This window comes from Passer montanus, unplaced genomic scaffold (assembly GCF_014805655.1).
Source record: "Passer montanus isolate IOZ18808 unplaced genomic scaffold, ASM1480565v1 scaffold34, whole genome shotgun sequence".
Classification (NCBI taxonomy): Eukaryota; Metazoa; Chordata; class Aves; order Passeriformes; family Passeridae; genus Passer; species Passer montanus.
The window spans coordinates 3,447,311-3,460,679 of record NW_024368152.1 but is presented as its reverse complement, the minus strand read 5'-3'; the positions used below and the strand labels follow the sequence as shown (position 1 = coordinate 3,460,679).

Sequence of the window (13,369 nt, the reverse complement as noted above, 5' to 3'; positions counted from 1 at the left end):
AGAAACATTTCTATATTATTATTATTACTATATACTTATGGTTAGGATTATAAAAATTAGACTCCAATTGTAGCATACTGGTTCTGCAAAGGAGCCATAAAAGGACAAATACACAAGTTTTTCCCTATAAAAGAGTAATGTATCTGTTCACTGCCTTTTAAGTATCTTCTGTTCACATTTCATTCTCCACTAAAAATAAATGAAAGACAACATGTACCACACAAAAGATCTGGCAATACTTATGTATCTGCTACCATCTGCTGACAAACAGCATTATCGACTTTATCTTAGTCTTAAAGAAACAACTCTTATTTCCCTATAGGAAAGTTTCTGCTGATGTTACAGTGGCTGACAGTAACAGCTACATGACTTTTTAATTCAGCATGTTGTAGCCATGGTAAGCCAATAATTTCTTACCCAACCATTTTGTCTGCATCACAGATTCACCACTGACCAGCATATTCCACTCATATGGTTAGTGACTGCATCCTGCATTCATTGAAGCCTTTCAGCTATTGCAGACAGTTTCTGAAGTCAATTGCACTGCTGAGCAATTACACGAAATTCATTCCTCATTTACAAAACACAAAAATTTATTATTAGCCATAAGACTGTCCAAACAAATCACAGAATGGGTCACGTTGGAAGAGATCACAATGGGTTACCTAGTCCAACCACCCTGCTCAAGCAGGGTCACCCTACAGCACACTGCACAGGACTGTGTCCAGATGGTTCTTGAATGTCCCCAGGGATGGAGACTCCACAGCCTCTCTGGACAGTCTATTCCAGGGCTTGGTTACCCACACAGTAAAGAAGTTCTTCTTCATCTTCAGGTGGAACTTCCTGTGCATCAGTTTCTGCCATTGCCTCTTGTCCTATTGCTTGGCACCACCAAGAGCCTGGTCCATCCTCTGACACCCTCCCTCAGGTACTGACAGATATTGATGAGGTCCCCTCTCACTTTCCTCTTCTGGAGGCTGAACACGCCCAGCTCCCTCAGCCTTTCCTCACAAGAGAGTTGTTCCAGTCCCTAAATCATCTGTGTAGCCCTCCCTTTGACCCACTCCAATGGTGGCGGTGCTCCACGTCTCTCTTGTCGTGAGGAACCCAGAACTGGACACAGCACTCCAGATGTGCCTCACCAGGGCTGAGCAGAAGGACAGGATCACCTCCTGTGACCTCCTGGCAAAACTCTTCCCAAGGCAACCCAGGATACCTTTGGCCTTCTTGGTCTCAAGGATACACTGCTGGTTCATGAGCAGCTTGTTGTCCACCAGGACCCCAAGGTTCTTCTCCATGGAGCTGCTTCCCAGCAGATCAGACCCCAGCCCATACAGGTCCATGTTATTCCAGTCTTATTTTCCAATCTACAGTGTGGTATAAAAATATCTTTTCTCCGCTAGTCTTAATTTTAGGACAATAATGGTAGTAGAAATTACTTGATAGAATTCTATTGCCTTAATTTTACAACACTTCAAGTGAAAGCCTTGATTAGCCTCCAGATGTTATTTTTGTTGAGAAGAAGACTAACAAAACCTAAAGCAAAAAAACCCTAAAAATATTTTTTTAAAACTCCTCTGTTTCAGGTATCTCATCTTAAATACCAGAAGTGTGACAGTGAAGAGAGACCAGGTCACACTGATGAACCATATCTGGCTATATGGTAAACTAAATTAAAAGAGTATCTGTAATATTTACTTACACATGCAATTCAAATAATTTGAAAAAAAAATTCAAAGCTTCACATCTGATAAGCTGTCATAAAAAAATAATGAAAGCAGAATGTGAAGATATATATTAAAATACTGTTTGTTTGACAGATCCAGTCCTTTAGATCAGATTTGACTTCATGGTTAGGAATCTGAATTTGAAATGCTCTTTAAGTGGTAAGTTTTAAGAATAGTTGGTTCTTCTAGACCTAGATGCATTTAGCAAAAGGAATTGTAAAATAGAATTTTAACCTCTCTTGTTCCCTTTCCATTGTTATATTTTAATATTTTTTCAACTTCCAAAGGTAAAACAAGTGTCCTTGAGCTATGCTGTAGTGGTGATAAGAGGAGAAGGCCCCGCTGTCCCCCGAGGTGGGTGGGGATGTCGGTGGGCTTTATTTGGAGAGAAAGAGTAGTTTTCATTTGACTTAAGTTCCTGCCTGGAGAGCTCAACTGTGTTTGTTTTTACAGAACTCCCAACTGGGCTTAAAGCTCTTTTTTCATCGCTAAAGCCAGCCCTGGGTGTTGCTGACAGGACGCCACAAGCTAACACCAGTGCTCGGCCACCGACCCAAAGCGCCGAGTCCAGCGGGACCCCACAGAGCGGATGGGGACACAGGCGGCCTCCCGACGTCAAACGCTCGAAACGCGACCGGAGGCACTCTCAGAAGAAGGAGCCACCGGGGTGTGAGGAGCCACCTCCGCCGCTGCCCCAAACCGCGGGACCATCTGCGGTCCCGTCCCCGGGGGAGGGAGGAGCCGCCCCGGGCCCCGCCGCGGCGGCCGCCCGAGTCTCGCGAGAACGGGCGCTGCCGCCGCCATGGAGCCGCCGGTGCGCGGCCCGCCGGGGCTGTCGGCCGTGCTGGCGGTGAGGCGGAGCGGGGCCGCCCGGGGGAGCAGGGCCGCCCGGCGGGGAGGGGGGAGGCCCTTGCTGGGGGCGCAGGGTGCGTGAAGGAGGCTGCGGGGCGCGGTCCGTGGCAGACACCGGCCGTGTTCGGTCGCTGTGCCGCCCCTTCTGCCGCCGCTGCCTGAGCCGCTTTCCCTCTGCCCGCAGAGCACGGACTGGTCCGAGCCCTGGCTGCTGGGGCTGGCCGCCTTCCACCTGCTCTGCTTGCTGCTGACGTGCGCGTCCCTGCAGCACCGCCGCGTGCAGGTCGGGCACTTCCTCTGCATGGGTGAGTGCAGTGCGGGGCCGTGCGGGGCCGGCCCCACCGCCGTGCCTGCTAGCAGCGCCTCTGCCTGTCCTGACAGTCTGCGATACAACCTGCTATCGCCTAAAAATATGTATCTCTTCTATTTCCAAGAAAATCTATGAAGTAGTGACTTAAAACCCTGGTCTCGGTGAAGAAGTGGGGTGGGTAAGGTTACTGCGTGGTCATTGCCCTGTGTATCGCAGCTTCCCAATGAAGTGTTCTGTGCTGGAGAAGCAGAAAAGAAACCGACTGAGAGCCAGCAGTTGCTTTGTACTCTGCTTTATTCTAGTGGTGCGGGTCAGTGAATACGCTCAGCTTTAGTTTCTGAAGCAAGTTCACCATGTGCCCTGCTGACAGCCGTGATAATGGCACCAGGAGGAGCAAGACTGGCTTGCACACTGCAGGAACAACTTGAGTTACCCCAGGGTTTATCAACCTGAGAGTCCAGTGACCTTGCCTAGCCAAAGCAGCCATGGCTGACTGGCAGAACACATATCTTTGGTTTAAGACCACATTGATTTGGATTAGATGATGTATTATGAATGGTTTATTTTTAAAGAAATACCAAATCTAATATTTTTCTTCTATTTATAGTGGGCTTAGTGTACTGCGCTGAATATATCAATGAATTAGCAGCCATGAATTGGAGGTAAATGTTTTCACTTTCATTTTTTGAATAAAACTATACAGTACAACATAGTTATCACATACTTATAAGAAATAACGATAGCGTGCCTTTATTGTACTGCTTAAAATTTGTTTATATGAGTACTTGTAAACTAACTTGTCAAAGAAGTCAGAGAAAAGGAGAGTGCTATGGTTAAGGGGAAAAGAATGTGAACTGTGGTGGGGTTTTGGGGGTTTTTTGGTGGGTTTTGTTTGTGGGTTTGTGTTTTTGGGGATTTTTTTGTTTTTTGGGGTTTTTTTGGTATTTATGTTTTTTGGGGTTTTTTGGTGGGTTTTGTTTGTGAGTTTGTGTTTTTTGGTTTTTTTGTTTTTTGGGGTCTTTTTGGTATTTATGTTTAATAGATGAAGTTAAGAAACATTTTTCAAAAGCCACTGCTGCTTTATATACTCACTTCAATGTATAACAAGCATTAGCATTTGCCTGTTTTACTAAATGTGTATACCAGAATTAAACTGGTGGTTTATTTTGATACTTTGAGCATTGAATTACTTTTTCCCTGATATCACTGAAAGTTACATGTTTAACACCCCTTTATGTTGGCATCTAATTGTAGTCATTATGTTTCACTTCAGGCATATGTGACCTAATTACAGCTTTGCTGCGTTTATCATTTTTGTTATCTTTTCTAATATAAGTAAGCAAAATACCTAAAAGATACTTCAGAATAAGCGTGATTTGTGATGCACTCTTGTAGTCAGTCATGTTAGTTAGCTTTTACACAGTAAAACTGTAAAGAAGAGAGAGACTGATATTAATGTTCATGACTGAAGAAGTATCAGCTGCTCCTTTTTTTCTGACTTAATACAGTAGAATGCTGGCCTATGCTTGGTGATCCCAAGATGTGGGATGATGTGTACAGTGTCCATGTAGAATAGTTGCAGGGAAAGTTGAATGTATGAACTACTCTAAATAAAGCTTTGTCTTTCATTTTCTCTTTATTTCTTTCAGGCTCTTTTCTAAATACCAATACTTTGATTCAAGAGGAATGTTTATTTCACTTGTCTTTTCAGCACCACTGCTGGTGAATACTATTATAATTGTGGTATGTATGTGTTCATTCATATAGCTGCTTTCATTAAATGAGTAAGTAAAGTATATGGATTAGTTGAATGTAATAATTTACTTTCTTTTCAGGTCAGCTGGGTTTACAGAACTTTGAATGTAATGACTGAACTAAAGATGCTACAGCAGAGAAGGAAAGTAGAAAAAGAGAAAAAGAAGTGAAAGTGCCAGACTTTTTCTTTCTTCAGTTGTAATAATTTCTGTCTGGGTAATCAGTCCTTCTGTATGGCTATGCAGGAACAGAAGTATTTTTGTGTCCAGTGTCAAGAGTACTTTGTAATTGTGGCTGTGGACATAGAGGTGAAAGCAGGTATTTACAGTACATTTGAATTGGCTGTGAAATTATGAAACCAGTCTTAACAAGTCTTTGTGCCCTTCGGTGTGTGATTGTTTTCCTCCATGACCAAGGCTGTTAGTATTGATGAGACACAATCTTCCAGTTTCCATTTGCCTCTGTGTTTTTTTACTGTGTCTTTATTCTGTACTTATCAAGTATCAGTTATTCTGATGCTTAAGCAAATTGGAGCTGTGTTGTGAATTACAGTAAATGAGAGATTTCATTCAGAATAACTCAGGAATCTATGCTTCTGTGAAGCACTTCACTTCTTTATAAATCAAGTTTCATACTTTCTGTGTGTACTGTGTGCCAGTGGCATTTTATAAATAAAACTATCCATTCACTGTGTCTTAAATTGAGTTAATTTCTATTCATTTTTAATCAGACTTTTTTTCCCATTAAAATTCCCCAGTTTAATTTGTGTAACTAATTCAGAATTTCCCATTAGAATTCCCAGTTTGGCAAATTCCCCAGTTTAATTTGTGTAACTAATTCAGAATTATCTCTGCATTTCTTTCAATTTATACTTCATGTTTTTAAGGCTTCTAGATAAATACATTTTTTAAAACTGAATGAAAATTTTATTGTTGCATGCTTCTTTGTAGAACAGAAATGAAGGGAAGAAACTTAGTGATCTTATGTGCAATTTTGTTCCCTTTTTAATGCTTTTTTAAAATAAATAACTGAAAATTAAAAATAGTTAAAAATTAAGAAGGCTTTAGTTTTGCTTCAAGTAGCCTGTTTTTATTGAATTAAGATAATTTGAGAAGGGGTGTGGATGCAATGGAGACTCTCCATATTTAGTAAAAGTTGTATCTTTGTGTGGAGATGAACAGTTCTGTCTAAAATAGGTTTCATTTAAGACAGGAAAGATGATCTACAAGACTGATCTTACACTAATGTGAAAAACATTTGGGTACAGAATTGCAGAACACTTGTAAATTTATAAGCTAAGGAAGTATTTTTGAAACTAAGTTTAATTACTTGAATTAAAGTAATTCACAAGAGTGGAGATAAGGACTTGAGGAAGAATGCAGATGCATGTCATACACAGTTTGTAAGTTTCCTAAACAGAGAGAAAGTGAAACTCTACCAAAAGGGCAGTGAAGTGTTAGTGTTGGATCCATTTCTTTACTTTCCCCGTGCCTCTTTGGCATTCCTTTACCCACTCATTGCTCCATCCACAGCTACTGGCAGCTAGACTATTTTCTATTAGCAAACCTAATAGATGCAGGTTTGTGTGTTGTCCCATTCTGACTGTTCTCCTGCAACTCTTGGTGCAGTGTTGGGTGGTGTGAGCTGTACAGAGAAATCTCGAGTGGTCTGGTAGATACTGTGTGCTTTTTGGGAAGGAGTGCAGAGAGTCTGTCCAAATGGCTGCCAGGTGGGCTATGGCAGCTGTCACCTGGACCGAGGAACAGACTTTTTTGATTTCATAAACACAGGATGTTGTCCTCCCAGGCTGGTTCATAAAAGTTCAGCCTTGTTCCTACAGTTTGGTGGGGAGAGTTGCAATTTTCACACATGGCCCTAAGCATGACCACTCAAATGTTGTGCTCCTGACATTCCCACTGATAACTGTTCTGCAACAAATCAGCACACAGTTGTTTTAGTATCACACACTTGAAGCTGTAATACTTCATATGGAGATCACACTGTGAAACAAAGGTTACTTGATAACAGGTGGTAAGTGTATGAATTTGATTCACAGTAAGTGAGGAAGTTCAGAGCAGCTGAGCAACAACTCTTGCAGTGGAAAACAGTGGGGTGGTAAGTGTATGAATTTGATTCACATTGAGGAAGTTCAGAGCAGCTGAGCAACAACTCTTGCAGTGGAAAACAGTGTGCCTTATTTAGTACATCCAAGGCAAATTTTCTCCAAATACTTTGCTATTTTGCCTATCTTCTGTGCGATGTTGGTAAAAAGATGGACAATACTTGGTTTCTAAAGCATGATGGCAATTTTTTTTGTGTTCTAGAAGTATTGCTGTATGAAAGTATAAACGTTTGCTATTTTGCTTATCTTCTGGGTGATGTTGGTAAAAAGATGGATAATACTTGGTTTCTAAAGCATGATGGCATTTTTTTTGTGTTCTAGAAGTATTGCTGTATGAAAGTATAAACAACTGCAAATTCAAAAATTGTATCAGTATTTTTTTGAAGGATGAGCGCCTCAAAATTTTGAGTTTAAAACATTCCCTGACTCCTGGAACTACAATAAGTAAATCTAACATGAGATAAATTTTCACAAACACAAAACTGGTTTCCATATATCACAAAAACACATGGGTTGAAGGGGACCTTGAAGATCTTCTAGTTCTGACCCCCTGGCCATGGTCAGGGATTCCACCTACTAGACTGGGTGGCCAAAGATCCAATCCTACCTGGCCTTGAACACTACCAGGGTGTGGCATCCACAGCTTCTCTGAGCAACCAGGGCCTTGCCATTTTGTGAGGAAGACTTTCTTCCTAACAGCTAATCTAAACCTGCCTTCTTTCAGTTGAAAGCTGATCTCCTTTGTTCTTGCATTACATGTCCTCATAGAAAGCTGTTCCCCCTCTTTTTTGTAAGCACTCTTTAAATACTGAAAAGCTACAACGAAGTCTCCTTGGAGTTTTCCCTTCTCCAGGCTGAACATCTCTGGATGGTACTCCTTCCTGCTTTGTGTCACCTGCACCACTCAGTTTTGTGTCATCTGCAGACTTGCTGAGGTTGGTCTGGGTATCCCTGTGTTATTGTTAAGGCATTAAAGGGCACCAATGTCAAGACTAGGGCTCTGAGGGACACCACTTATCACTGGCCTCCACCTGGAAGTAAGAAATTGGCTACAATCCTCTACTTGTGTCCATCCAGCCAGTTTCTTATCCACACAATAGTCCGCACTTCAAATCCATGTCTCACCAGTTCAGTGATGACAATGTGTGGGACTGGTCACAGGCCTTGCACAAGTGTATGTAGATGACATCTGTCAGTCTTCCCCTGTTGATGGTTGCAGTTGCTCCATCATAAAAGGCCACTGGTGGGTCAGACAGGATTTGCCCTTCATGAATTCTTTTTGGCTGTCTTGGATGACTTTCTTGCCGTGCATGGGCATGTGTGTTTGTCAGAAAAATATTCCCATTTTCAACATTTCAGAAAGACTCAAATTTATCTGTAATCTCCTCTACCTAGACTTGCCTAAGAAACGCTAAGTTTAAGAGCGAAGTTGTTGGTTGGTTTGCTTTGTTTTGTTTTGTTTTTAAAATAGGTATCATAAACCATAAGAGAAATGCTCAGTAAGTGAAGCATGACTTCTTCCATCCTGAGTCTGGATTTATGATGTGATAGTACACTAACAATAAGTATGGGCCTATTTGCTGACAAACCAAAAATAATTAAGTCATGAATTTAGAGGCTGTTCCACCTGCTTAGAATTTGTATGTGTAAGTGAAGGAGAAACAAGTGTTTAAGACTGGTGGAATACCTTTGCTTTTAATGGGGAAACCTGAATTTAGGTTGCCTGTGAAAGAGCCAGTTTATTTAATTTTCAAACATGCACACAGAAAACTGCTAGCTACTCAACTGGATCCTTTGGAGAGTGAGATGAGACAGGTGATTTGTTACTGGTCTGTGCATCTCAAAGGCAGTGAATCTGATCTTCAGCCTACAGCCATGTATCGTTCCACTGAAATATCATATTCTTAATGTAGGATGTATTTTAGCCTCGTTTTGGTCCAACGAATCTCATGATAGTAGATAAAATGGAACAGATTCATTAAGGGATTTTAAATGTCTCTTCCTCCACAGTATTTCCTAGCTTTGTAGATACGATGATCTCCATCTCCAATTAAAAAAAAATGCCTCTCTCCAAAAAGCACAGGACACTGAATTGAGGTCTTCTAATGAACAGTATTTCCTAGCTTTGTAGATATGTTGATCTCCATCTCCAATTAAAAAAATGCCTCTCTCCAAAAAGCACAGGACACTGAATTGAGGTCTTCTACATCCTTGATTGTATAAACAAAGAACTTTGAAGTACAGTCTTAGTGCTTTTCAACAGCTGGGTCTTGAAAGGGAGGTTCTGCTCTAGTAAAGCTGTGTTTGAGTTAGATGGTGATCTGCTGGAGCTGTGAATCCAAAATGGAGCAAGAGTTTACAAAGAGTTGCTTTGTGGGTGTTGAGAATCATAAGCTCCATTTTTATAGGAACTGAGATTTTCAGGAAAAAGAGGAGTAGTGATTCTTTGTCTGAGCAAGATAGAATACAGTTGTAGTGGAGGAAGTGTTCTGTTTCTTCAAATGCAGCTAAACATTTTTGCATACTTTTATTGTAGGCTTGATTAAACATTTTGGATGCAATCCTGTAGAATGTGCTCTAGGGTGACCCTGCTTGAGCAAGGAGATTGGCCACGATGACTCTCTGTGGTCCATTCCCTTGTGACCCATTCTGTGATTCTGTAATTTTTCACTTCAGGTAAACACAGCATTTTTATAATTATTATATCTAAGTATGTTTTCTTTTTTAGGGAACACAATACTGTGTATATTTCTCTATTGAAATATTTTTAAATAGTTTAAAATATGTTTGAAATATTTTAATGTGTTTCAACTAAATAAAAGTATTGATGTTCTTCTGTCCATCGGGGAAGAGATCACTGCAGGAAACCAAACTCACCACTGGATGTCACTGTCTCACACGCAAAAGCTGACTCAAAGCTTTCCTCTTCAGAGGGTTGTGTAGTGATTTCCACCGTAGCTTCCTAAATACTGCAGCATTTTGGAATGACCAGGAAGCCTTGGACTGTAGCCTCTGAAAACATAAACTCTTACCTGAGCTCTAAGATACATCTTTAGCCACTTTCAGGTGTTGAAACTCTTGCTTTTTACATTTAAAAGGAGCAGTGATGAAGTACATATACATTTCCAGAGGCAGGTAGTATGTATGTGTTTTAAAATTTCTTAATACATCAAGGAAATAAATACCCTATTCGCTCATACCTACATTTCATAAGGAGGATTCTGTCTTCAACCAATTGAAAACTAATATACCAACAAAAAATAATTATATCATTGTGTGACCAATATGCAGGAAAGTTTTCTGAAGCACCTATGGAGCTGCTGCATGTCCTCTATTTCTTTGTTAGTCACCATTGCATAATGCAGTATTACCATGGCTGTCCTTGTTATGTGACAGCTGGCAGTCACTTACAGTCATGACGATTCACCATTGCATAATGCAGTATTGCCTGCATTATGGCTGTCCTTGTTATGTGACAGCTGGCAGTCACTTACAGTCATGACTGAGGTTCTCAGAAGTCCCTTCAGACTTTCTCCACCACCTGGCAAACAGTGCTTTGGAGTGTTCAGAGGTTTTGTGACTTCATTTGAGGAGGTCTGTGTGCAGTGTTCTCCACTTGATATTCTCCTTTGTGAACCAGGTTTTGAGTCTGGTGTTTTTTTATCTTTGCTATTCATCCGAGTTCTATTTTCCACACACCACCTGTTGAAGAATATAGACTTACAGTTTGAATAGACTTTGTCCCAGTTCCTCACAGCATTCACATTCACATAACAACAATTAGGCAATTACAATGCAACATGCTTGAGAAATACCAGCCTCAGAAGTCAAACCTAATGTGGTTTTTGGACCTCTGTTTTATAATCTCTCTTCTTCTAACTAGTTCCTCTGAATTGTGGCCATACTTACACCATTGTTTTGCTGTAATACCAGAACAGTGTTGTACTGAATAGAAAATATCTCAGGGGACTCCAAAGGGAGGCCTCTATATTTCCTATGTATGTGTTTATTTTTCATATAAATACAAATTGTAGGAATCTTTCTCATATGGTTTCAGAGGCGTAATGAAGGCAGGGAAGGAGCTGTAACTAGTAATATGTTACACTGCTACAAATACTGAAATCATGGTCCTGTTTTCTTTGGCACTGTCTAAAGTTAGAACCGATTGAAACTAACAGGACAGGATCAAATATATTGCCTCTTTAATCTCAAAACATTGTCATAATTAACAAGGCATTCAGCAAAACTGATTGAAACAAGGCATATGCCTTAAAATGGACCAGTTCCAAGTGTAACTTGCAATAGACTTGTTAATCCAGCCCCGAATCAAAGAAATACGATCTTGTGTACCTTTTTTCCCTTCTGTTCCATCAAGAAGAGTTTGCATAGTGACCCAGGGGGAGGCAGAATGACATTCAGCTGGACAAAGAGGTGTCTAGGGTAGGACCCATTGCTGAAATCACCCTCATCTGTCAGTATTAGACCTGTGTAATAAACACACCTGAGTAGTTTCAATCGGCGGAGGAGGATGTGAGGTTTTTCATATAATCAGAACCAATACACCTTGATCTTAAAGAACACTAAGCTTGGGAGGGTTTTAATATGACATGAATAAGACATGAACCATTTAGGTCCATAACTGTAAGAGTAATGTCTTTGATAAAATACTCGTCACCTTGATTTAGGGATTAGTGAGAGTAATCAGCTTCCTATAGCTGTTCTGGAGAGGATGTGATTTGTAATGTCTGTCCTCAAGCAAAAGCAGCACAAAAATCAGGAGGCTGGTTTACGAAACAAATAACATGGAAGCTTTTGGCTCTTTATTGCAAAGTATTTTCTAGCAGAACACAGGGAACTGTAAGATTTTAGTTGTTTAAATACATTTGATCCACAACAGTGTTGAAAAATGGGCTTAGAGACAGATTTAATGGTTTATTTAAGGGTGTTGGATTTGTATGTTAATTGATAGTGAGAGCTTTTGTAAGTAATCACAGGCTGGTTTTTAAAGTCCCAGAATCAACACAAACAAAACAGTACAGTTATATCTTTTTTTGGTTTTTCCAGTATCCCTAAGTTGTACATTCAACAATTAATTTTACAGTAATTACCAAAAAGTGAGACGTAACATCCATCTGATTAAAAAGAGATAACTTATAAAAAGGGCTTATGAGACTGATTTCTTTCTAGAAAATTGCTTTATTGATTTTTGCCATCAAAAATTCAAATAGATTAGTTAATAGTGTGTGTTATACAAGTTTTCTGCTTCCATCATGTTGTAGGAAGAACAAATGTAAAATGCAAAATCAGCTGACTGGATGTGAAGAGACAATGGCAATTATAATGGTATGTGACACCATGTCTAAGAGAGACTTTTACTCTCTTTGAAGTAGAAGTAAAAATATTTCAAAATATTAAGTAGTGGTCCTTCAGAAACTGATTTGTCAGTAACTTTGATATTTACAAAAAATAACTTGAATATGTACAGAAAACAGTTTGTACATGAGCTGTGGTTCCCTAAACCATTAACTTGCCTGAAGTTTATAAAAAGTTTGGCAAGTTTTAATTTGAATGAAATATACTGAAGTACTAATTTATACATTTATGTCAAAAGAAAAATTAAGTTCTCCAAGCTCTGAAGAAACTCAGAGAATGACAGATTATTCTGAGTTGGAAGAGACCCACAAGCATCATCAAGTTCATTGGAATTTTGTAGAATTATAGAATGCTTGGATTGGAAGAGTCTTTGAACCTAATTCCAACCCCACTGCCATGGGCTCACTAGACTGGGTTACTCAGAGCACCATCCAACTTGGCCTTGGAAACTTCCAGGGGTGAGACATCCACAGCTTCTCTGGAAAACCCGTTCCAGTGTCTTACCATCCTCAAAGTGGAGCATTTCTTCCTAATGTCTAATGTAAACCTGCTCTCTTTCAGTTTGAAGCCATTTCACCTTGTCCTGTCACTACACGCCCTTGTCAAAAGTCTCTCTCCAGGTCTCTTGAAGGCCCCCTCTAGGTACTGGAGGGTGTTCCAAGGTCTCACCAGAATCTTCTCTTCTCCAGGCTGAACAACCACAAGTCTCTCAGCCTGTTGTCAATTTATGACTTCAAGAGATCAATGTTAATAGAAGTCATCCAAAAAGACACACAGTCTTAAGTGGAGTGAAATACCTTGAAGTCTTTCAGAATTTCAAATCATGTAAATGATTTATAACGTGAAATTAAGCAAAATTAATGCACCTGAAGACAACTTGTCATGGTTCTATCATGATCAGGAAATATAAACACCAAGATAAAAATACAGGTGGAAAAAAAAGGATATTATCATCACGTTTTTTTGACTGACTGCTTCTTTAATTCTCGTGTATGTTAATATATATCAATATCTAACAAATTCCAGCCTGGTATAGCTCAGAAATGTAACCAAAAATCCTTTGAATTGAAAAATTGAGAGCTTATCCTCTCTAATAAAATAAACCTTCTTTTAAAAGTGGAATCTTCACACTAAAAGTTGAATGCAAAAGCTGAAGGTGTACTAATTGCATTAGATTTATTATTCTATTATTATTATTACTAATATTTATTTTACCTAGCAAATAATAGC

The 13,369-nt window shown here is 39.8% G+C and overlaps 1 protein-coding gene across 1 annotated transcript; it reads left to right on the top strand.

Annotated features, from left to right (window-relative positions):
- The first annotated feature begins 2,429 nt into the window (after window positions 1-2,429).
- TMEM18 (transmembrane protein 18) lies at window positions 2,430-5,344 on the top strand. Its single transcript, XM_039715711.1, has 5 exons — window positions 2,430-2,577; window positions 2,764-2,884; window positions 3,497-3,551; window positions 4,539-4,632; window positions 4,725-5,344. The coding sequence occupies exons 1-5, from the start codon at window positions 2,530-2,532 to the stop codon at window positions 4,812-4,814; spliced, it is 408 nt and encodes a 135-aa protein (XP_039571645.1). The 5' UTR covers window positions 2,430-2,529; the 3' UTR covers window positions 4,815-5,344.
- The last annotated feature ends 8,025 nt before the right edge of the window (window positions 5,345-13,369 follow it).

Excerpts from the sequence above, each read along its gene's own strand:
- TMEM18 (XM_039715711.1), top strand. The coding sequence starts at position 2,530 with ATGGAGCCGCCGGTGCGCGGCCCGCCGGGGCTGTCGGCCGTGCTGGCG. Across the intron at positions 2,885-3,496 it reads CGGGCACTTCCTCTGCATGG|TGGGCTTAGTGTACTGCGCT; the intron begins GTGAGTGCAGTG and ends TTCTATTTATAG. Across the intron at positions 4,633-4,724 it reads TGAATACTATTATAATTGTG|GTCAGCTGGGTTTACAGAAC; the intron begins GTATGTATGTGT and ends CTTTCTTTTCAG.